The following is a 25,030-nucleotide window of genomic DNA, read 5'->3' on the forward strand; positions in this document are numbered from 1 at the left end:
TCTTCCCATGTGCATGCACCACTCGTCAGGAGACCAGGGAATGGTTCTGTCTGGGTACCATCTCAGGGAGTGGAGGAACAGCAAATCTCTGCAAAGGGAATCCTCTCTGTGCCTGGGAAGTGGACTGCACACATCGGGGCTGCCCAGGCATGCTGGGCAACACAGAAAACATGAAAAGAGAGGCACCAGGGATATATGTCAGCCAATGGGAGACACTTGACTCAGGGCCACTGGTGTGCTTTTCTCTTCACAGAAGCACAATGACGACTTTGAGATGACGTCATTCTGGTTGTCCAACACCTGCCGCTTCCTCCACTGTCTGAAGCAGTACAGTGGGGATGAGGTGAGTGGTGAGCAAAGTGCCCCAAAGTGGACCCCACTTTATCTACGTGCATTTTGGGGTGCTTCGGACTCCCTATGCACGTCTGCTCTTGGAGACAAGATTTGAACCGCAGTGTAACTAGCTCTGTGTAGCTAAAAAGCAAGAACGAAAGGTCCCGACTCTCAGCAGCCACCACGTCGCTCCTGTTGTTAGAAGTCGCTTTGTTGGGGTTGGGGATTTAGCTCAGTGGTAGAGTGCTTACCTAGCAAGCACAAGGCCCTGGGTTTGGTCCTCAGCTCTGGGGGAGGGGAGGAAGAAGTCACTTCATCATTTGAGGTGAGGGCAAGAGGTTGGGGGTCGCAGCTGCCTCTCTGACAGCCCTGATCTTTTTGGCTGCTGTTGATCCCTCTTAGCTTGAATAAAAGGACATTGGAGCTAGGCTCTGCAGCATGTGCCTTCAATCCCAGCAACTGGGAGGCTGTGGTAAGAACACCACAAGTTTAAAGACAGCCTGGACGATATAGCAAGACCGTCTCAAAACAAAAAAAGATAACAGTAAGAGGACTGAGGTCATAGGAGCCCTTTGGATATTAGCACTTATCCCAGATTACCTGTCCATCCTACCACAGCAGGGTAAGAGGACACTGCTGTCACCACCCACTCATCTGGTGACTGGTGAGATAGAGTTCCTAGGAGTCTCCTACACACAGAACCTGGCCTGTGCCATATTCCTGTAGGGCCTTGTGTAGCCAGATAAATATTCAGAAAGCATGGGACCCTCCTTTATTAATTTGTTTTTCTGGCTTTGGGTATTCAATATATGGAACTCACTTTATTTTGAGAGTCTAAATGATATAGGCCTTTTTATTTACACAGTTCTGACTTGTCTGTCATGAAACGTCCACTACCTTGGACGTCCAGGGCCATCCCAAAGGCCTCGTGTTTTCTAGAGCATTACACATAGAGAAGCCCTGCAAATAGGCAGTTGTTAAGGTGGCCCAAGTCCCAGAAGGTGTACGGAACCCAGGAGCCCCCAGAAGCTTATTACTGCACATTCTTCCTCTGCAGGGCTTCATGACGCAGAACACTCCAAAGCAGAATGAGCACTGTCTCAAGAACTTTGACCTCACTGAATATCGGCAGGTGCTAAGCGACCTTTCCATTCAGATCTATCAGCAGCTCATTAAAATCGCAGAGGGCCTGTTACAACCTATGATCGGTAAGGTGCTGCTGAGGGACCTCCAGCACACATCTTGGGGTCTGGAGGAGGATGGGGGGGAGGCAAGCTTGCCTTACCTTGCAGCAACCAGATGTTACCAACTGTGGCTTCCACAAAGCCAAGCGCATCCTGAGATAGGCATGAGGTAGTACAGAATCCAGCTAGCACATAGCCATTAGCTTTGTCCAATCACCAATGGATTTAAGTGACAGTTTGCTCCATGATTATTTTATGTCAGATGGAGAGCCCCCACACTCAAAATTCTTTGCCACATGTGTTAAGTCCCTGCATATGTTGACACTGTGCACATCTGAATGGGCTCATTGAGCTGAGGGCTCCTACAGCAGACTTGCTCTAACCACGCCTTCCTTTCAGTTTCGGCCATGTTGGAAAATGAGAGTATCCAGGGGCTGTCTGGCGTGCGGCCAACGGGTTACCGGAAGCGCACCTCCAGCATGGTGGATGGAGAGAACTCCTACTGCCTGGAGGCTATCATCCGCCAGATGAATTCGTTTCATACAGTCATGTGTGACCAGGGCCTGGACCCTGAGATCATCCTTCAGGTGTTCAAACAGCTCTTCTACATGATCAACGCCGTGACCCTTAACAACCTGCTCCTGCGGAAAGATGCCTGCTCCTGGAGCACAGGCATGCAGCTCAGGTGAGAGAGAGGTGCTCAGGTGAGAGGTGCTCACGTGAGAGGTGCTCACGCCAGCCAGCATGTGGAGACTGAGAGGCCCAACACAGGGTGGGGGCAGAACACAGGACAGTTGTCTCCAAGGTGGTGGCCCTTGTCATAGTCAGTGTGTGGCTCAAATCCATCACCCATTTATTGATTGGTGAAGTTCACCCTGCTGAGACAGTGACCTAGCTAAACAAACTAGTACAAAGATGCTCACACTGGCTTAGAGACGCTCAAATGCTCTTTAAAGACTGATGAGTGTGGCTAGGTGAGCGAGAAAGATGGATGAGTGATGAGTTATCAGGGCTCTCAAGTATAAATGTTTAGTATATTTATGCTTCCCTCCCTGTTACTATAGAGAGAGACACATTAGGTATTTCATCTTTGCTTAATTTTAAGCTTGCATTCATCTATTCATTCTTTACTCAACATACGGTTATTGAGTGCTAGGCACTTGGCAGAGTTTGTTGGTTTTTTTTTTTTAACGTGTGTGTGCATATAGGAGTGGAGAATACGTGTGTACATGAACACATGGAGACTAGAGGACAACTCAAATACCCACCTAAGGAAAAAAAATCTCACTGAACTGGAATTTGTCAGTTGTCTAGGCTGGCTGGCCAATGAGATCTATCTCCACCTCTCCAGCACCAGGATGACAACTGTGTGCCACCTCATTCATTTCTTGTTTTGTTGTTGCTTGGTGTGTGTGTGTGTGTGTGTGTGTGTGTGTGTGTGTGTGTGTGTAAGTAAATATGGGTCTGGGCTCAAACTCAGGTCTTCATGCTTGCAAGGCAAACATTTTACAAACTGAGCTATCTCCTTTCCCACACTTTGCAAGCTTTTAACCACATAAGATAATTAAGTGGGGGGCAAAGATAACACTAGTTATGCCTCCCCTATGAATAAAGGCTAACACGGCTCCCTTTTTACCCATGACTAAGGTACAACATAAGCCAACTTGAAGAGTGGCTTCGAGGAAAAAACCTTCACCAGAGTGGAGCAGTTCAGACCATGGAACCTTTGATCCAGGCAGCCCAGCTCCTCCAGTTGAAGAAGAAAACCCATGAGGATGCAGAGGCCATCTGCTCTCTGTGTACCTCCCTCAGCACCCAGCAGGTACAGCCTTTCGAGACCAGTGCTGGCCCTGCCAGTCTATTCTCTCAAGGAGTTTTCTGATGCAGTGCTCCTGGCCTTGTTGACACAATTCGAATTTGCAACTGATGAAATGGTCTTGATGAAGCAGAGATCACTTTAGTCTGACCTGATGTCATTTCCCCGAAACTTACTGATCCTCCCTCTGTGCTAACTTACACGGTGGTAAACCCACAAACCTCGATAACAATTTTGTGAAATTGCCTGTGCACATGTTCTATGATGTGCATGTATGGAGCTCAGGGGGTGACTGGAAGGAGTTGTTCTCTCTTCCATCATGTGGGTTCTGGGAACTGAATTCAGGTCATCAGACTTGGTGGCAAGGGCCTTCACCCACTGAGCCAGCTTGCTGGCCTCATGTCACAACTGTTTAAAAACAATTTCTTACCAAAGAGATTTCTTTTTCTGCATCTGTCAGTATAAGGCTGTTTGTTTTCTTTACAAACTTCCTTTACAACTGCAATTTTCATAGTTTAGGACACCATTTATATCATTTTAGATGAAGCCTTAATGATCTAAAGGTACTTAAATATTAATTTAAATTCCTCTCTCCCAGAACTGTATTTATACCATAATTTGGCTGTAGACATATGACTAGTCTATAGATAGATGAGTCCCCAGATCTTGCTTTTGATCATGGCTACTTAGAATTGGACCATGGACAGAAGAGAAACCAGTCTCTTCTAATCAAATGCATGCTCTTCCCAACCAACACCATTGTAGCCAATTCTAAACTGAATACGCAGAAGGGCGCATGCTTCTCGTACCTCCTCTGCTGTCTCCTGAAATGAACCAGAGAACTCTTTAGAAAACTGCAAGGACTGGTGTTTCCCGACCCCAGTAACTATTTTTTTTCCTGTAAGTTTACTTCCTGCTTGTAGTTGGCCTGGCAGGAGGCTAGGGTACTTCCACCACTGATAGGTAGACAAAAGGCTGTCTAGTAAAGAAGAAAATCGAACTTGTAAATGAATTTTCCTTTTTCTTTTTGGTTTTTGACATGAGGTTTCTCTGTATCCTCGGCTGTCCTGGAACTGACTCTGTAAAACAGGTTGGCCTCGAACTCACAGAACCTCCTGCCTCTGCCTCCCAAATGCTGGGATTAAAGGTGTGCACTACCACCGCCTGGCAAAAGTGAATTTTCTTAAGGAAGAGGTGTAAGCATGGTTAATCGTGGTTACGTGAGCCCTGATGCTTTTCTGAAGAACCTTTGAGTTGCCGGCAGAACAGAGGCTGGGGGGTCCGGACAGCAGTTTTCTGAACTCACTATGCATAAGTCACCAAGCCTAGGGGAATGGTGGGCATTGAGGACATGAATGCAGTACAGGACCTCAAACCCCGCAAGGGCAGCCATGGGGTGGAAACTCGCCGTAGACAGCAGCCTGAGCACACACCTAGTGGGATCTGTCCTGAGAGTTGGACATTTGTATGGCGCCACTGTCACAGAGTCCTAAAATTCAAAGTGGTTTTCTGTTTGTCTAGTACTGCGCTAACCGTGTTTTCATTCCAACAGATCGTCAAGATTTTAAACCTTTACACCCCCCTGAATGAATTTGAGGAACGAGTGACAGTGTCCTTTATACGAACAATCCAGGTGAGTCTTGGTTCATTTCATAAAGTCCCTAGTCAGAAGCCAAAAGGGACGCTGAAAATGCAGATTTTAACCTTCTCTTTACTAACGCCGGCTACACTGTGTGCTAGAAAAATCGGCATTCGTAGGCTTCCTGCTTAAATGCACAGAACCTTAGCATCCACGAGTGCACGCAGACGGATGGACTTACCTTTGCCGCTCAGCTTTTCAACTCAAGCGTTTCATTGGCTGGGAGCACCTTTCTGAATCAAGACACCAGGCGGAATTAACAAGGTGGCTTAATATCAGTTCCACCCATGTGGAAGTAGGAAATATTCTCTAACAATTCAATCCAAACTCTCACACCTTGTCTCTGATACACTATTGGTCTTTGGGGATCTGGTAGGAAGAAACTTCTTAGGCAGATGTATATATAGATCCATCTTGAGAGGTGAGTTTTTAACTTAAACATGAGCTTTCTCAAGCTGAGCCCAGGGAGATTTGGGTCCGGTGGAGGGCCTTCTTGTGTGACAGAAGGGACTGACAGGAGCTGACTGCGGCTCCACAAGAGGACTCATCTCTCCCAGTTACATGTGAGGAATACACTGGACAGACGCAGGAGTGTTAGAGAGGCCCGAGAAAACAAGAGCTTTGGTACAGAATGCGGCTGTCCTCTGCAAGGCTGGGGATTTTATTCCAAGACTTAAAAGAGATCTAGAGATTTAGAAAGAGTGCCTTGACTCTGAAGAGACCATGGAGAAGAGTAAATGAACTTTAGCCTGGTATTTGAGTAGAGATGAAGCCAGAGGTCAAGGGACAGACGCCAAGTCAGACTAAAGGTAGCTGTTGCCTCAAGGACAACGGGGAAATGCCAGGGCCTGCCAAGAGTGCAGCCCTCAGAGCAGGCCGGCTCACCCACACAAGGGATGCATTAAAGTGGGAGAGGGAGGGCACTGAGTGGGAGGCCAGCACAGGATGAGCATAGAGCCAGCTCCTGAATGCAGAGGAGGGATCGGGGGACAGGAGAGAAGCCACGGGGTACCCCGATGACCCACTACTGATTTTTGTGGAGGGCTGAAAAGCAACTCAAGCAAAAGCACAAGTCTAGGAAGTCATTCTTGGATTTGAATCTGAGCCACACGGAGGGAGGATCATAACACACCATAAACTGGCAATGTCGCCGTTTGCAAGAAGGGAGTTCAGTCCAAAGTAGACCGACATATGCCAAGCAGGCCACAGGCCTAACGGATGAAGGACGTAGAGATAACACCCTGAAGGCCAAGGGCAGATACTGTCAGAAAGTATGGCAGTCCTGTCAAAAGGGTTTGGTTTTTGGCCAGCTCTAGTTCATTTCTCCCTAGGCAGTGCTCAGAAGCACTGGTGAGCAGCCAGCTCCCTCACCACACCCCTCAACCCCATCCCCACTCCCACCACACTTGACCTCCTGTCCAGCAGTCAAAGCTGCTTGCTAGGCATACCATTGCCTGCATACTACATACCGTGTACATGTTTAAAAACACTCACCTGAATTACGGAAGCACTACACAGGAGCTCATAAACATGTATGACTTCCACATAGCCATGCAAACACTTAACCATTCAAACTTGGATGCTGTAAGCTTGAGAGCTGTCAATGCCACCACAGGGTTCGTGGGGGTTTTCTGCGAGACCATGTACCGTAAGTTTTGAAGTTATGGCCCCGCTCTTCGGATGCTAGTACATGAGAATCTTGTGGCTAGCATATGGAGGCTTAAGCAGCACTTTCTGTCATCATTCAGGTAACAAAATGTGAGCGATTTGAGGTTCAACAGCCCCCTTCGCAGGCTTGTACTCAAACGGCTCGCCCTCCTCAGTGTTCCAAAGGGCTGCTGATCCTTGAAGGCCTCAGCCTGTTTCAAGGCTTAAAAGAAACAGTAAAGATGCCGTGGGTGCTAGAGCTGAGCAAATAGCCCTTGGTCTTCCAACTCTCAAGTTGGGTAACAAGGAAACCATATCAAGATACTGTCACTATTTGAAACAACAGTGGCTTGTCCCCAAGAGGGAAAAACAAAACAATGACAATGTTTTTGTGCCTCAAGCTGGTAGTGGCATGACCTGTATTTTCCTAATGAGGATTTGTGGATCATCCACCTGGCAATACTCCTGCCAAAGTGCAGCTCCAGCCTGGAGTCCATAGTTCAAGCACTTACCGTTAGTTCCGAGGACAAACAAAGCTGGCCTACCCATGACAAACACAGCACTTGCCAGGTGCCAGCAACCCGACTCAGTGTACTGAGTTGTCGAGTCTTGGTCCTCACAGCCTTTTAAGAGCACCGTCTGCATCATCTTCCCCAAGGGGAAATCTGTATGCATGTCATTGAGCTTTCTGTCACTGTGGCACCGTACTTGAGGTAATCAGCGTTCAAGGGAAAAGGCTCGTCTGGGTTCACGTTCAGATATTCCAGTCCATGGTGACTCAGCCTTGCTCTCAGGGTCTGTAAACACACAGTACATAATGAAGCGAGCATTAGGCAGGGATACCTGCTGCTCACTGCACAGCAGCTTGGGAGCAGAGACAGCAAGGTCCAGAGTCCCTGTATCTCTTCAGAGGCTTGCCCCAGGGACCTAACTTCCATCCTAACGAGTCCAGCATGCCTGCTTACGGACCTCACCTAACAGTGCTATGTGTCATCAGAAGTGGGAGACTGAAGGGCCCCGCTATTGATGGAGAACTAGTTCTCCCTCCAGCTCTGTCAGTCAGGGCACTAAACATTCTGTACGCTCTGTTTCTAATTGTGCTTCATCTATAATTGTTCATGACGAATTGAAACTTTTATCCAATGTCTTTGTTTCCAGAAATGACTAAAATTTTCCTTTGCCCTTGAAGGAAATTTTGTCAGATGTAAAATTCTCATGCACCCCCCCCCCCCCCGCCGCCTTGGGGTGTGTCTTCCTATTACTTCCTAATGTCCATGGCATCTGATGAAAAAATCAGCTGGTAATCCCATTTCAGGATACTTTATGACAAACGCATTTCTCTATTGTTCTAAGATTCCTTGTCTTTGGGTTTTCACAACCTGTATATCTCAGTGTGTTTAAAGCTCACTGCTTAAAGTTGAGTGAGCTTGGATGTACTCATACATGCTGCCCACTGGATTTGGGATGGGTTTAGTTTTTATTTAAATGCTTTTCTGCCCCTTTCCCTCATTTCTTTTTCAGACTTCTACAGTATGTATGTTGATACTTTGCTTCCTGGACCCTCAAACTCTGTTTTCAGTCAGGATCTTACTAGTCCAGGTTGACCTCGAACTTGCTATGTAGCTGAGAATGACTTTGAACCCTGGTCCTCTTGCCTCCACTTCCCTCGTGCCGGGGTTACAGGGTGTGCAGCACCATACCTGGATCTAGCATTCCTACTCATTCCTTTCCCTTCTTAGACTTGGTCACTTCAACACTATTGTCTTCTAGCTCGCTGAATCTCCCTTTGACCTGCCCAGGTTTGCTGTGGAATCCTCTAGTGAATTTCATTTTGGTTATTGTACTTTTCTTAAAACACATAGCTTCAGAGAGGAGAAGGGAAGAGGATTTATCCTTTTAAATATTCCAATTGAAGCCACTAAGACAAACCACTGTACCCTGAGAAAAACCCTATCTAAGACAAGCATCCATGCTGGATCCCACCAGACGAACCAAAGTGCACACACAATCTCAGACTTTGAGAGGTCAAAACCCCACTGCTTTCCCTGGCACCACCCAGCTACTCTAAGAATGTGGGCTTCTATCACCACAGCCATACTTGAGGCTAAAGAGTGGGGCACACAAGCAGGATCAGCCACGTTCTCACAGACACCAGCCTTGCTCTTCATCAAAGCATGGTTATAAATGAGTCTCTAAGCAGGTCCCAGACTTTTGGAATAATTAACAAGAATCACTCTTTCAAACTCAGTAGTTGCTTCAATGGAGAAGGGGCTGTTTCCTAGACTGCCTGCCTTGGCAATTTCCATGATGTTCCATTCTGCAGATGACTAAATTAAGACATAGGAAGGTTTGGACATTTGTTCAGGGCAGGGAGTCTGCCTCTAGAGCAGTGGTTCTCAACCTGTAGGTCCCAACCCCTTTGGGGGTCAAATGACCATTTCACAGGGGTGGCCTAAGACCATTGGAAAACAGATATTTATATTATGATTCATAACAGTAGCAAAATTATAGTTACGGAGTAGCAATGAAATACTTTTCTGGTTGGGCGTCACCCCAACATGAGGAACTGTATTAAAGGGTTGCAGCATTGGGAAGGCTGAGAACCACGGCTGTAGAACCTGGTCCATGAATCACTCCACGACAGTCTTCCCATGGGATTTGCACAGAAGCCACAGCTTCCCCTTCTCCCTTAGCTGGAACCATTAAGATAATGCTAGAACGGGCAAGTGCTTAACCATCTGACCTCCACCAACCTAAACTAGGGCTTGTCTCCACTGCATGCTTCAGGAACACAGGAAGACCATTTTCTCCTGATCCTGCAAGCCTTCCGAGTCATCTTAGGAATCTGTCCATTCCATACACCTGCTCACTCTGGTGAAGTTACTTCAACTTTTTAGGTTGTAATAAATGCTTACCCGATCTTACTCTCCCTCCCCAGGCTCAGCTACAAGAGAGGAATGACCCCCAGCAGCTACTGCTGGACTCCAAACACATGTTTCCTGTTCTGTTTCCTTTTAATCCGTCTTCTCTGACCATGGACTCAATCCACATCCCGGCATGCCTCAATCTGGAGTTTCTCAATGAAGTCTGAGGACGCGTGATTCCAAGGCAAACCAAGGAAGCACGTACAGTCAGCTGAGGGAATTCTGGGTTTGTTAACTATGCCCGAAGTAGATCAAACCAGAGTTAGAGAACCCGTGGAGACTACTGAACGAAACAAAGTGACGCACATCGTCATTAGTTTTTGTATATACTGTTCAGAATAAAAATACTTGAAATGTGGAAGGTTGTTAAAGGTTTGACTTGGGTTTAAACAAAGACACATCATAATGAATAGCCAGTGCGTAGCTCCAGTTACCGTATAACAATGCCAGTTCTACAGGGTGGAAGTGCCTACTTTGGTCTTTGTATATAACTGCAGAATGTCCAAATTAAGATAATATTAAAAATAGTGACATAAATTGCCTTTGTGGGTCTTTCAACAAATGACACTCATACCATAACAATGACATATATTGATAAACCAAAGGGCTGGATGAGCTTGTAGGGAGATGTTTTAAGAACAAAAGTATGGGCCTTGGGCCTTCACAGGAGCTTCCCCAAAGCATTCACTAACGCTGGTGAATAAGAGACAGTGGTACAATTGATCTCCAGACTACACGTGTTGTATATTGTTTCTAAGAAAACTGGATGACCCAGACCCTGATATGTGTGAGTTCTTGCAACAGTCTCAGGTTTATGGGAGAATTAAGCCAAACATACTGCCGTCACAAGTACCAAGTGTGAGAAAGGTGGAAAAATAGTCTCCTGTGCTAGTCCATACCTCGAGACCAGCAAAGCTTCCACAATATAACTATGAAAAATAGTAGATGAGAATGGATAACTTTTATTTAAAGGTATACAAACCAGAGCTTTTAACTTCCCTAATGTTGCTAAACCTTTGGAAAGGTCCTCACAGTGTGCTGGGGATTCCAGACTCCAAGAGCATAAGGGAAACAGACTTCAGTTCCAGAACCCAATTGTCTGAAAATCCTTTGAAGGAGAATGCATGATCACTAACTTATTATCCAATGACTTATGGGTTGGTTGGTTTGTTTTAACTGCTCTGAAAGCCTATAATAGCTTAGGGCCAACTTTCCCTTCTCAAGTTATTTTCAACATTTTCTCCAAACTTTAAAATCAATGTAAATACTCTACTATGAAACAAAGATTTCAAAGAATATTTAGTAATAATGGAACAGACTTACGTATTTGTTGCTCTTAGAATTTTGTTTTGCATTGGGGGACTTTTTTGGACTCAGGAACAAAGGTTTGGTTGGACAACTAACATATTCATTCTTCCCATTTTTATAATCAATATTTATTTAAAAAGTATGCACTGTCCTTATGACAGTTACAGGTTGTTTGCAAATCATACAGGAGCCTCGTTGTCACAGTGAGATCCCCTATACTTTAGATACTCCCTGGGTATCGCCCAGCTTAGGCTCTTAGGAATACGGCACACTCCAAACTCTTAAGCCCTGTGTGTGCTCTTACAGGTCTGTGGCCCCAGACCTCCTTGTCTGCTGGGGCCAGAACAAGAAAATGGCGCCTGGCTTGAGACTCAATTGACAACAAATGCTCTGTCATCTGCATCATCCTTCTGTGTCCACAGTAAACACCCCAGCGGCTCTTGGGTGTCTGTCTCCAAGAGCAGTCCCTCCCCCACCCCGTTACAGCCCCTGACATCAGGCTCTTAGGTGTCTGTCACCAAGAACAGCTCACCCCCCAGTCACAGCCCCTGACATCTGTATCAGACCTTTCAATCCCGAAATGCAAACTGTTTCGAAAGCCAGTTTTTTAAAACAACTGGATCCGTGGCTACCTCTTTAAAGGTCTTTAGGAATGTAATTTGCTTTTTTAGTACACTGTAGTGTTCAAAATTGACTGTCCTTTAACCCCCAAGAACACCAAAAATGCCTTGTTAAGCATTCATAGTTTAAACCGTCATCTCTGCCCCGCCCCCCACGGGTTATGACTCTCCTGTCCCTGGTTGGTCAGGGAGGTACAAAGGTTCACTAAATAAAAGCTTAGTAATTAGACCAACAGATGGAGGGGAGAACTAACCCTCTCTACAGCCTAAGAACCAACAGCTGCTGTTCTCTCAGAAGACAAGGGTTTCCACCAGAGTTGTACTTAACAATACAGTGGTTGGTGAGCGTTTACACCTTCCCTATGTCATTGCAAACCCGGAGGATGAAAAGGTACCTTGTGAGAAACTCTTTAAAACAAAACAAAACAAAACAAAACAAAAAAACGTTTTTGTTCTGTGTACTTTTCCCCTAGTACTGGGAATTGAACCCAGAGCACTCCATCCCTGAGCCTCCCTCAGCAATGGGTTCCCTTCCCATTTTAAAGCTAATTTTAAACACTTCCCAACTTGATGAAATCAATAATCTCTTTTAATTTAAATAAATGCAGCACACGTTTGAGCTCTTCTCCAGGTATTTTTGCTCCTGAGTAATTCCAGTTCCATCATGTGCCTTTAGCAGTTGCTGAAATAATCGACTCACCACTTATTCCTTGAAGGAGTTGCCATGGGAAGAACATAATGTTCAGTGTTGGTAGCATCCTGTGGACTTCTGATTCATCTCATGAAGCAAGCACCTTAAAAACTAACCAAATTCATACGCCTACCATGTGTGTGTTAAGCATTACCACACGGGCACTATCCACGTCCCTATAGTAATGGGTATATTCCTACCTAAATTAGTTGTCACTGAGGCACACAAGGATGATATCTACGCACATCCTCCCAGGCCATCGCAGCTGCAGTTAGAGGGGCAGCACCTGAAGGCTCACCTGGCCAATCATCCCCATGATACACTTTTCCCCCTTTCCAGAAAACATGTCATAGGAGTTGCTTCCCCTGATTTTCCTTAGGATAAAATGTTAAGGCTCTTGTGAAAACTAAGAGTTTTGAGAATGTAGGTCCCTAAAATCTACCACTAATTTAACTATTAGAGCCCTAATAAATGAATTGAGGATTATGGCAACAAACTGGAATCCAATTCTTTTGCACAAACTAAATACTTCCCAAACATTTGATCACTATGAGTAAGTGGTTGCCAAATATGCTAGCCCGGGGTCTTTCATTTCTTCTTATAACATTTGCAGTTGATTTATAAAGTTAATTTGGTATATGAGTCAAATAACCAAATTTTCCTCTTTTATACATAATCAGAGAATTATGGAGTATAGGAAATTAGAGGATAATGCCAATGACAGACAAGGTTGCTTTTTTCTAATGAGCATCATTGGATACTAAAAGTTGCCTTTTCTAAAGTAAGGTTTGGGACAGCCAGATGGCTCAGTGGGTAAGAGTGTTCGCCATGCAAGCCTGGTGACCTGTGTTCCTTCAGTCCCCAGAGCCCACACTGAAAGGTCTTTTGACTCACATGAGCCATGACACGTGCCTGCACTCACACACACTATAACAAAATACAGTCCGACAAAGGGAATCAACCAGATGGAATTAGGCTACTGTCTGAAATCATACTGTTAAGAAGCAGCCAGATTTGGATATAACATTTGCAATCAACTGGCATTTAGATAAAGGCCTGCCTCTCTAAGAGTTCACAAAATATTCAGGGGTAAATCTAATGTTGCGGAAGAAATAACTACTGAAAAATATTTTTTCACTTTGGACAAGTCTGTAAACTACAGCTTTGTTATAGAAAAGTGCTTATGTAATTATACAGCTGTGGATAAAAATTTGTGGAAATAAATACTTTTGAATAAAGTGATGTGCCAAATCTGAACAAAATCTAAAACGACAGCTTGACTAAAAGTAGTACTGGCTAAAGTCTAGTTTTCATTTTTTTAAAGATTTGTATCCATGTGTAGATGCATATGTACCTGTATAAGTGTGTGCACACACATGTGGGGGGTGTGTGCTTGTATTCTCAATCATTCTACCTATTTCTTCCCGACAGTCTCATCCCTGAACCTGGGGCTCTGTTTCCTGGTAGGCTGGAAGACCACAAGGCCCAGTAACTCTTTTAGCTTGGGTTTGCTGGGTCACCAGGCTTGTTACATGGGCACTGGAAACTGAAATCTGGTCCTCGCAAGTTTTGAGCAAGTGCTTTTAATTCAAGCCATCTCTCTAGCCTCCATCTCTCTAGCTTCCTCAAGGTGTGTGTGTGTGTGTGTGTGTGTGTGTGTGTGTGTGTGTGTGTGTGTGTGTATCTGTGTGCATGTACGTGTGCATGTGTGTGTGTCCACACCTGGCCCATGCCAGTCCATGTGAGGGGCCAGGGGAGGATGCTCAATGTCTTCCTCTATCACCCTCTACCTTACTCCACTGAGACAAGGTCTCTCATTGGGCTGGAAGATCACTATCAGGGCTAGAGAGCAAGCTGTCAATATCCACTCATCTCTGCCTCCCCGATACTGGGGTTACAAATATGCCTGGACATCCAGCTTTTTGGTGTGTGATGTGGATTTGAACTCAGGGCCTCCGACTCACACAGCAAATGCTCTTATCCAGAGCCACCTCCCTGGCCCCTATTTTTAATGTTTCCTTGAGAAACTTTATTCTGGAGCAAAGATTCAGTTATGCATGGCTGTTTAAGCTAGGGGTCAGTACACAGCCACCTGTAAGTTGGAGATGGGAGAGGGCTTGCTCTTGAACAGCAGTTCTCAACTTATGGGTCACGATCCCATTGGAGGTCCATTGGAGGACCCCTTTCACAGGGGTCACCTAAGACCATTGGGAAAATTTACAATTCATAACGGTAGCAAAATTATAGTTATGAAGTAGCAACAAAAATAATTTTATGGTTGGAGGGTCACCACAGCATGAACTGTATTGAAGGGTGACAGAATCAGGAAGGCTGAGAAACACTGGTCTAGAAGGTAATAAGATTTATTGAGCAATTACTCTAGAGCTATAGAATTCAAGGCAGCCTGGGTATTAGGAAAGACAAGTAGACTGATAAAACAGAATAGAGCCCAGAGACAAACCAAACAACTTGTAGGTTTATGGTAGAGATGACATTAAGTTCATAACAAAAAATTTGAGATCTCAGAAATAAACCATTTTCACTGATAAAAGGACACCAACATATCATCTGCATCCTATAAAGATCAAGATCTCAATGTCTTTTTTAATGTGAAACTTGACAAGCACATTCTAAAATCTCTATGGAATAGCAAAAGCTCCTTGAGATGATTGGAAGTCTTTCCCTGGCAAGTTAGTATGTGAGATTAGCACCGAGCCAGAAAAACGGATCAATGGAGTAAAATAGACCAGTAACTAAACATTTGCCCAGAAACATGGAACACCTACTTTCTCCCTAGGAAAAAGCACCAAAGTCACCTGGGAATTGGTAAAGATCACATCCCCAGCCTTTCCCACACTTACAAAACAAGGCATCTCCATGGATGGATGATGCTCTCGGACACACATCACTAGGAACTGCTATCGAAATGAAATGCTCACAGTAGACGAAGGTGTGGCTCCGAATAAGGCATGCACAGCATGTACCAGACTCTGGTTTGGTCTCCAGCTCTGCATTTTAAAAAATACTAATGTTCATGATGTATTAGTGAAAAGTTTCTGGATCCAAATTCCAACCAGAGGATGGAATCCTTTCCTCTGGCAACTGACAGTAGAATGACAGAAGCCTTCACCTGGTCCCCGAAGCTAGGCCTATAACATTTTACATGTCAAGCTGTATTTACACATGAAACCCTTACTAGCCAATGGCTGAGAAAGGCAGCTCCGAATCTGGGACCTGGCTAACGCCCACATGGTTAGTAGTACCAGATAGACACATGATCTTATAAAATGCCAACACCAGCAGTCACTGATGTGAGATGAAACAAGATGACTTCGTAAGTTCACCTAAGCATAGGAAAATGGAAACCAAGAGATGCCAAGTGTCCCAGTTACTATGAGGGACTGTAGCTTCTTCACAAAGTGTGGCTTTAACCAAGCTCTAATCTTAGAGATTACACAGGCATTATACAACATTTCCTCAAAGACTGTATACAACACTGTTCCCATAAATTGTATTGCCCAATGACATCATGGCAGTCTTTCTTAGTTTGATTAAGTACACTGATCTTGGACTACTTCCCTATTTTGTTTTGAGACAAGCTCTCACTACGTAAGCTGGTTGCCCTTATACTTACTAATCCCCACCTCAAGACAGGAGCTCCTGCTTCTTTTGGACCCTAACCAAACACTAAATCCTAACACTTTCTTGCCGAGATACCAGCCAATTCCCTGAGGTATGCCTTCGTGTGCACTGTCCATCTTATCTCGAACATTAACTACAAGTGTGTTTCAGAACCTGGCTGACTGAAAGACATCAAAACAATGTTGTCTTCTTCCACCAACACTATTGCTTTACAGGGTGACCTCCGACCAAGACCTCCAACCAACGATGTACCAAGATTTACTCTAAGCTGTATTGCTACATAACATGTTAACAAAGGCTTGTTGGAATCTGCAAATAACTTGCAAACAAGAGAAGAAAAACGCTTTCAACTCAAGTCTAAGACAATACCTCCCAGCCACTGGAACCCATCAAGACAGGGTAAACTTAAAATAAGCAAGCTCTCAAATCAATGTCTACCACTTCCTGTCTATAGTTTATTGCTTTATCCTTGTTTGACAACTTGAATGTTCTAAAGAGCAGATATTTGCTGTAAGTAAAACCACAGGCAAGCTACTATCTGCTTCATAACTGAGGTTCTCACCAAGGCAGACAACTTCCCTTCCCTTTTGTTTAGTGTTAAGCCTCCAGAAGAAATGGGAAAACCAAACAGATTATAACACGTTTTCATTCCTCGGTAACATTTTTGCCGTTTGTTTTCTTTCTCGCTACTGTTTATTTGCATCTTTTTTCCTGCATGACTTTAGTTGCAGATATTGCAACTAAACATTTCCCTGCATAACTACAAACAAAACAAAAGCCTGTCTCCTACATGCCAGTTAATTTTGGACTTGTCGAGCTGTGATTAGATTCAGGTGATTTGGGGGAGGAATCCTACACAAGTGAATTACATCCTCTTCAAAGCAAGGGAGTCCATGGTCTCCTGCTTGGTGATTCCAAGTTTGATCATCTGGTTAAGCAAACGCCTCAGTTCCTTTTCTGATACTGAAACTGCAGATATACACATAACTGTTTGAGTATATACGAACTTCTCACTCTGATTTTATCAGGGCCTATTCAGGTAATTTATAATTATAGTCAACAGTAAATCAGGAAGTCCCTCTCAGTGGTGACTTGGAAGGCAGATGAAATAGAGGAACGCGGGCAAGAGCATAGATATTTGTTCGCCCGGCTTGAGCTTTGTACGCAAACGACTGCATGAAAACTCCTAAGGGAACTGTAAATAAACGTGTGCTGAAGTGTTCTCGGCGTTAAGAAAACGTCATTTTTTTAAAAAAATAAGGTTTTAATGGGTAGACGTAAAATAGCAAACAGTAGGTTCCCTGCACGAACCTTTCCACATTTCAGTATTCCTGAAAGTTTTCACGACAAATGACTAGGTTAAAGCCGTGCGTGGAGGAGTGTGCCTTTAATGCCAGCAGCATTTAGGCGGATCTCATAGTTCGAGGCTAGCCTGGACTACAGGGCGAGTTCCAGAACATCAGGAAACCCTGTCCAAAAAAAATAAAAAAACAGGAGAGAGACAGAAAAAAGATTAGATTAAAAAGGAACTCCCCACTACAGGGGAGCGGGCGAAACCTACACAAAGCTGGCTTGTGGAGCAGGCAGTGGCTGAGGCGTGAACACACAGCCACAGCGCCACCCACGCCGGGTTCCCCGTCTCTGCCCAGGCCGCCCCCCTGCTCGCCTGGCCTCAGTGTTCGCAGCACACTCCATCACCTGGTTCCCAGAACTCAGATTGCGCAGTGGTCACGTCATCATCGGCAGGGCTCACAGCAGGCGGCGTGGGTACCCCTAAACCTGCAACCCTCCCCTCCCCCGGCCTCCCCTCCCCCTCGGCCCCTCACCCCTCAGCTCCCCGCCCGCGCCAGGTCCCCCGGCCCCATCACCTGCCACGTTTTCATAATCCTCTCAGGCTCCAGACCAGCAGCGCCGGCCGCGTGAGGCCTGATCATATAAGGAAAATACCTCGGGCTCACTCGGGGCTGAGTCGGGGACCCAGGCGCGCCCTGCTCTACCGCATTTCCCTTCCCTTCTCCAGACGCCCTAGCTACCCGCGGCCGAAAGCCCTAAACTAGCCCAGGCCTCCGCCATCTGACTGCGCAGGCGCAGAGGCCGCCAACCTCAGGGCGCCCCCGCCAGCCCCGCCCCCTGTCGTCGGCCCCGCCCCTGCCGTCGGCCCCGCCCTTGTCTTCGGGCCCCGCCTGCTTCCCGCTTGGGTTGGGGATTGGGGGCGCGGAGCGGGGGTGTCTTGGCGCCAGTCCTGTTCTGCAATGCACGTTCCTGGAGATAGATAAATAGAGCGAGCAGGGTTTTTCAGAAGCCAGATGGGTGTGTGGGCGAGGTCATCCCCTGGTTCCCATGGGAGGGGCGCGGGGCACACGTAGCACAGGATTAGGGTAACCTTGACCCTGGCAGAGCAGGGAGGGAACTGGAGGTGGGGGGGGGGGGAATGTAGGGAAAAGGGCAGGGGGCGCGGCCTCGCGGGGCGCCGCCCACACTCTTAAGGCTGGGCTAGGGCGGGTGACTCGGGCGTCGCCGAGACATCCCCAGCGGACTAACCCTGTTGAATTCACCATGGCACTGCTACGAGGTGAGCCCAGCGCCCTTGGTGATCCCCGGCCGGGCTGCGGCTTCTGGGCTCTGCCGGCAGACCGAGGTGGCGGGGCGGGTGCAGGTCATTCCCCGGGCCGGGGTCGGGGTGGACATTGTTTGCATTGAGGAGGAAACTCCGGAGAAGGCACGGGCGACAGCGGTTTCGGTGCAGTTTGCAGCAGAGGACAGCCTGGAGACCAGGATTGGCTATATGCTCCTGACCTTGGAGGTCACAGGCGTGGTAGTGAATACTTTCTCTGCTGGAAAACGAAGTGAAGCCAGACACACGGGATGGTCTGGGGCCAAGCAAGTGTGCACTGAAGCCCAGAGGCCTGGTCTCAGCCACGCGTGTGTGGGGGCAAGATAATATTCCCCAAGAGGCTTCAGGGAACTTCCACTGGGGTGCCCTGATCCCTCGAAACAATTGGTAGTGGTCTGCTTGAAACTCTGCCATACTTTTTTTTCTTCCGTTCCTTTAGTGTGAGCGACTGCGGACAAGCGCAGGCCCTCAGTACATAATTGCAGGGTTATTGTTTTCAGAAATTTCACACCCCTTTTTCATAGCATCTCATGACCGGAAACGGAGCTTTAACTTAAACACACAAGTGGCTGTTGACCATGAGGCTGAAAGAATACATATCAAGTCCCTGAGGCAGGAGACGACTTCACGTGATCCAAAAAACCTGTTGGTGCAAATACAAAGTGGACTCCGTGCAGGAGTTATCATAAACCCAGGGTTGCAATGCAGACATTTCATACGGGGAGGGCAGTCTGGTCTCTACTCTGTCTTGATTTCCTCTCAGCTCTGGCGCTGCTTTTCAAGATAAAGGACGGCAGGCAAGAACTTTGACTTAGGACGGGGCGCGTTTGACAGGTGGCGACAGACAGACTGTGATGGGTGAATGTAAAGGGGAAGTCAAGTTCGGTCTTGTGGAACTTTACTATGGTGATACCCTTTGCGGGGAAACTGGGGAAGAAAGACTTGGAACGGTTGAGGATTCGTTTTAGGTGAGGTTTTTGATACCCATGAAGTACATGAGGTGTCAACAGGTACTGGTCAGTGGGATCTGGAAATCAGAGCGGCCTAAAAGACATGTGACTGAACGAAGTGCGAAGTGGATATTCTGGGACAAAATGCAGTGTATCCGTGTTGCCATGCTTTTCTGATCATACAGATTCCTTTGGAATTTTAACAAATCTATTAAGGAAAAGTGGCGAGCCATGTCTGTGTTACGGAAATAAAAAGTTTAGAAGTGTGTGTGTGTGTGTGTGTGTGTGTGTGTGTGTGTGTGTTAGAGGGTGTGTTAATATTTTTCCAACCAGGACACGAATATACAGAAAAGTAAGTGACGACCTGTCATGGGTAGGTAGTGGGCATGAGCAGGAAGAACCCAAGCCTTGAGCCTGAGGTAGTTATTGTTGTGGGCTAGTTAGAAGACCTCCCAAGATGAGGCTCTGCTCTCAATTTGCATGCCAACTACCTATGAAACTAGTGAGGAGGAAGGCCATAGGACTGAGTGCTGTGAGGGAAAGACACATTTGAGTGGGAATGTAACAACCGTTAGAAACGATTTCAAGTGGTTCTCAAACTTGCTAAAGCTCCCACTCTTTAATACAGCTCCTCAGGCTGGGGTGACCTCCAACCAGAAAACTATTTTCCTCCCTACTTCATAACTGTAATTTTGCGACTGTTATGACTCGTGATGTAAATATCTGTTTTCTGATGGTCTTAGATGACCCTGTGAAAGAGTCCTTCTCAAAGGGGTGGTGACCCAGACCCACCGGTTGAGAAACAGTTAACACCTACCCACTGTGAGGCAAGAAGTTCCACCTGACACACATTAGTTCTACTCTTCCATGGCAATGCTGGGAAGGTTCAGGCCTCCTCAGGCAGGCAGGCAGGGCTGCCAACTTACTCTTGAAACTCGTGAATGACTTGCAGTTTTCCTGCATTTTCCTTGGTTGTTGATGGTAGTCCCACAAGAGAACTTAGGTAGCAAAGTTCACATGCAAGTCTATACAGTTCATGTTTTCCCTTGAGACTGTCTCCAAAGGTCTCTTTCCTGTCTTAAGGGGTTTTGTTGTTATTTTTGTCTTCTAGAAGTTTTTAGCATCTGAATTCTCAGAGCATTTTAGATTTTAATTTGATATTAAGGGTTTCTTTAGACCTTTAAATATCCACACATTGGCTTGGTATGGAAATGGCTTATGAAATAACCCTGTAAGGTTTCACATCCCACGTTATTTTTTAAATAGTTGAACTGATAACAGTTAGACTGACTTTTCTAGTCTGGGATCACCAGGTAAGGAGCAGTAATACAGATGAAAGGGAAGTTTGTGGGGTTTTATTTCCCTACATTCTTTTTTGTTGATATCACTTACTTTACAACTAGTACTGCACTGTTTGGGTTATGGCGAATGGGGAAGATTAGCCACGAAAGGGACTTTTTTCTTTTCTTTTCTTTTTTTTTTCCGAGGCAAGGTTTCTCTGTGTAGCTTTGCGCCTTTCCTGGAACTCACAGAGCTCCACCTGGCTCTGCCTCCTGAGTGCTGGGATTAAAGGCGTGCACCACCACCGCCCGGCTGCTGTTGTTTGTTTGTTTTGGTTTTGTTTTGTTTTGTTTTTTGAAAGGGACTTTTGAAGAAACAGGAAATTAGCCTCCATTGTGTCTGCAAGGTCGTCTGTGATCATTCCATCTTCCATGCTGTGGGGGCTGGAGAGAGGGCTCAGTGGTTACGAGCATGTACTGCTTTTGTAGAGAACCTGAATTTTGGTCCCGGCACCTCCATCAGGTGGCTCCTAAGTGCCTGTAACCCCTGCTCAGCCCACTGCCCTTCCGGCTTCTAAGGGCACTGCACTCACTTGCATCCCCTGCCATATATATAGAGAGAGAGATAGATAGATATAAGATATAAGATATATATATATGTGTATATATATATATATATATATATATATATATATATATATATATCTTAAAAATTCTTGTTTCGGGATTTCAGAAGTTTCACAGTGATGTGCCAGGGTGTGGGAGGAAGGTGTATGTGAAATGTTTATTCTGTTTGGGCTTCACTAACTTTGAACCTACAAATTTAAATTTTACCAAATTTAGAGAATTTACATTTAGTATTTCTTCAAATTGTTTTCTTCTGATTCCTTTTTTTCTCTCTGGTACCATAACTGCTGTCGGTCCTGAGTTTCTATTCACTTTTTTCCCCCACTTTTCTCATGATAGACTTTTGTTGAGCAGTTTGGAATTTACAGAATGTGCAGCACATTACTATATGGCAGTTCACCTAATTGTTAATATCATTAATGTGGTACAGCTGGGTTTTTTGTTTGTTTTGATTGGTTGGTTGGTTTGGGGATTTTGGTTTTTGTTTTGGTTTGGTTTTCTGGAGTTTGTTGTTGGTTTTGGGGTGTTTGTTTGTTTGTTTGTTTGTTTTCCTGAGATAAGGTATCTCTGTGTAGCCATTGACTATCCCGGAACTCACTCTGTAGATGAATGTGGCCTGGAACTCAGAGATCCACCTGCCTCTGCCTCATAAGTGCTGCTGGGATTAAAGGTGTGCACCACCATGCTGGGTTTAGTGGGGTAAGTTTGTTACAATTGATTAGCTAATATTGACACATTGTTATTTACCAAGGTCCATAATTTACATCAAGGTCCACACTTTGTTCAACTCAGTGCTTTGAAGTTTAACAAATGTATAAATGACATGTATCACCAGCATAGGGCAGAGGAATTTTTCTTGCCCTAAAAATCCCATGTCCCAGCTATTCACCCTTTGCCAAGTGCTCATCTTTGTACTCTGTCTAGCTTTGCCCTTTCCGAATATTAGATACTAAACATACAGTGTGTGGTGTTTTCAGACTGACTTCTTTTCACTTAGCAGTGTGTACAAAAGATTCCTTATTTTATTGCCAAATAAAATTCCATTTTACATATGACACTTTATCACATATCGAAGAGCATCTTGGTTGCTGCCATGTTTTGACAATAACAAATAAACAATCATGTGTAGGCTTTCAAAGCACTTGAGGAAATACAAAGGCTCAGAACCGCTAGAGCAGGTAGTTAAGATGTTTTTGTATGAAAGTGGTGAACTGTCTTCCGAAGTGTATTATCTTGTCTTCCACTGACAACAAATGACTTCAATGACTTCCTGTTGCTGCTGCGAGGCCTCTCTAGTATTTGGTGGTGTCGTATTTGGGTTTTAGCCGTGGGACAGGTTGTGCGGTTGTAACATTGTTTTAATTTACATTAATGACCTCCAGTGTGGAGGTCTTTGCAGATACTTGTCTGCCATCTATGTGTTTTCTTTGATGAGCTGTTTGTTCAGACCCTTTGCCCAGTTTTTAAAATGTTTTCATTAATTCTTTAAGAATTTCTTACAATTGTATTTAGATAACTTTCACCCCCACTCTTCCCCCAAGCTCCTCCCAGATTTACACCCCACTTCCCACCCCCTCCCAATTTCATGTCCTCTTTCCTCTTTTACTTTTTGAATAACTGCGGAGGCTGATTTGTACTACCTGTAAATAACTCATGGGTACGGGGCCGTATGCCGAAGTGTGATCAACCTACCAGCAGCTGCACTGTGGTGTGAGCTGAATGAGGAATGTCCCCCCTAGGTTCACGTATTTAAACACGTGGTCTCCAGTCAGGGAGACTATGGGAGGTACAGCCTTGCAGGGGGAGGTGCATCCCTCAGAAGTAGTCATTGAGAGTTTGTAGCAGTGGTTCTCAGCCTTCCTAATGCAGCGACCCTTTAATACGGTTCCTCATGCTGTGCTGACCCCCAGCCGTGAAATTATTTTCAGTGCTACTTCATAACTATAACTCTTCTACTGTTATGAATCGTAATGTAAATATCTGATATGCAGGATATCTGATGTGACCCCCCAAAGGGGTCACGACCCACAGGTTGAGAATCACTAGCTTATAGCCTTGTATCTCTTGCAGTTCACTCTGTTTGCTTCCTGCTGCTATACCTGCCACTGGAAACTTAAACCAAGATAAACTCCTCCATAAGTTGCCTTGGTCATGGTATTTTTTTGGGGGGTGGGGATTGGTTTTTCAATACAGGGTTTCTCTGTGTAGCTTTGTGCCTTTCCTGGAACTCACTTGGTAGCCCAAGCTGGCCTCGAACTCAGAGCTATGCCTGGCTCTGCCTCCCAAGTGCTGGGATTAAGGGCGTGCACCACCACCACCCGGCAGTCATGGTATTTTATCACAGCCTCAGAAGAGCAATACATACCCTTAGAGAAAACTGGCTCCCCCTCCCTTAGCAGTCATCAGCTGTCAATCAATAGCTCCTCGGGGGAGGGAGCTGCTGAGCCCTTCCCTTCTTCATGCCTGGAATATTGCCTGGCTGGTTCTTGTGGAAGGCAATGTCCACTGCTGTGAGTTCACGAGGACAGTGGTCCTGTCATGTCCAGAAGACACTGTCTCAGTCTGATCCTCCCTGACCTCCTCTTCCACATTGGGCCCTGGGCCCTGAGGGTGGGTAATAGAGATGTCTGCTCTGTGGCTGAACACGCCAGTGACCCCTCACTGCACCTGAGCCAGTTTTGAGTTTCTGCACTAACCGCCATCCTCCGCACAAGGGAGCTTCTCCGAAGAGGTCTGGGAGGTACGCTACCTAATGGAGATGGGGATTTAGAAGGCAGCTTGACACTACGTCCATTTAGCAAACAGTAGGTTCACCCCTGGGGCCTGTGAGCTCAACCATAGGTTCCTGGACAAATTTGGAGTAGCAGACATGAGTTTCCTCCTGTGGAGTAGGCCTTAAATCTAGTCAGAAAGCAGTCAGTTGCCCTCCAAAACACTTGTCACTGTTGTGTCTGTGGGGAGGCTGTCTTACCATGCAGGTCCCAGGAACTGAACTCAGGTGTCAGCCTTGGAAGCAAGCACCTTTACCCACTAAAGCATCTCGCAGACCCTAAGTTTTTAATTGTATTTCGGATGCAGCCAATGAAACAGTGTGGAGACTGGATTCTGTGTTCTCCTTTAATGAATACCGACCGCAAATCGGTTGACTATGTTTCCCTGCAGGCTGAGGTCAGACTGCAGACTCTGTCTTTCCCTACAAGATGTACACGTACAGGTCTACGCACAGTGTTTGAGCCACGGTCTCATGTGTAATCCGCCCATTTGTGTGTGACTAAGGCTGAACTATCTGGGTAGGACGTGCTGGTACAGCTTGGTTTCTTTCTCCTTTTCCTTCCCTCCCTCCCTCCCGCCCTCTCCAGTGGGTGTTGCTGTGAACTCTGTTCTCGATGTGATTGTGTCCCTGGTTTCTAACCGTGCAGCATGACTGGCTAGCCCTCCAGTTAGACACTATATAAGTGAGCTGGACACTCACTCTCTATTGGTCCTCTCTTCTGCACACCCGCTTTTCTCCTTGCCTGCCTAGATTTCTTCATTTCCCAAAACCTGTAGCAGGAAGAATGTGAGTTTGAGGCCAAATTTGGACCCCCTACCCACAAAGGAAGGAGCAAGGAAGTAATTATAAGAATTTTAGCAAGTTTGTATTTCAGTTTTAACTGTAGTTCATTTCCGGACATTATACTACTGTTGTTATCTGAGTTCCAACAGGTTATGTGTATGACCTCTTACACAGAGCAGATCAAGTTTACCAGAAGGTG

At 45.8% G+C, this 25,030-nt stretch overlaps 2 protein-coding genes, 1 long non-coding RNA gene and 2 other non-coding genes across 10 annotated transcripts in view; 2 read left to right on the top strand and 3 right to left on the bottom strand.

The window, feature by feature from the left end:
• Myo5b (myosin VB) overlaps positions 1-11,457 on the top strand; it is a 309,643-nt gene extending 298,186 nt beyond the window's left edge. For all 6 annotated transcript variants that reach the window (XM_015992657.3, XM_076555509.1, XM_076555510.1 and 3 more), the window contains 6 exons: positions 254-343; positions 1,391-1,541; positions 1,917-2,202; positions 3,165-3,339; positions 4,886-4,966; positions 9,558-11,457. In XM_015992657.3, the coding sequence (XP_015848143.2) occupies positions 254-343; positions 1,391-1,541; positions 1,917-2,202; positions 3,165-3,339; positions 4,886-4,966; positions 9,558-9,710 (936 nt within the window). In that variant the 3' untranslated portion in view covers positions 9,711-11,457. The remainder of the gene's footprint in view (positions 1-253; positions 344-1,390; positions 1,542-1,916; positions 2,203-3,164; positions 3,340-4,885; positions 4,967-9,557) is intronic.
• Positions 11,458-17,047: 5,590 nt separating this feature from the next.
• Positions 17,048-17,811, bottom strand: LOC107400813 (uncharacterized). Its single transcript, XR_006065958.2, has 2 exons — positions 17,673-17,811; positions 17,048-17,273 (listed from the first exon to the last, which is right to left on the bottom strand). It is a non-coding gene; the product is annotated as an uncharacterized LOC107400813 (long non-coding RNA).
• On the bottom strand, positions 17,472-17,550 carry LOC121824222 (small Cajal body-specific RNA 18). Its single transcript, XR_006066034.1, has one exon.
• On the bottom strand, positions 17,649-17,788 carry LOC107400811 (small Cajal body-specific RNA 17). The gene has a single exon (XR_006066006.2).
• A 425-nt stretch (positions 17,812-18,236) lies between the features above and the next one.
• Acaa2 (acetyl-CoA acyltransferase 2) overlaps positions 18,237-25,030 on the top strand; it is a 33,573-nt gene continuing 26,779 nt past the window's right edge. The window contains exon 1 of the mRNA XM_006973824.4: positions 18,237-18,376. Within this exon, the coding sequence (XP_006973886.2) occupies positions 18,361-18,376 (16 nt within the window). The 5' untranslated portion in view covers positions 18,237-18,360. The remainder of the gene's footprint in view (positions 18,377-25,030) is intronic.

The sequence above is a fragment of the Peromyscus maniculatus genome, chromosome 19 (assembly GCF_049852395.1).
Source record: "Peromyscus maniculatus bairdii isolate BWxNUB_F1_BW_parent chromosome 19, HU_Pman_BW_mat_3.1, whole genome shotgun sequence".
NCBI classification, from domain to species: Eukaryota; Metazoa; Chordata; class Mammalia; order Rodentia; family Cricetidae; genus Peromyscus; species Peromyscus maniculatus.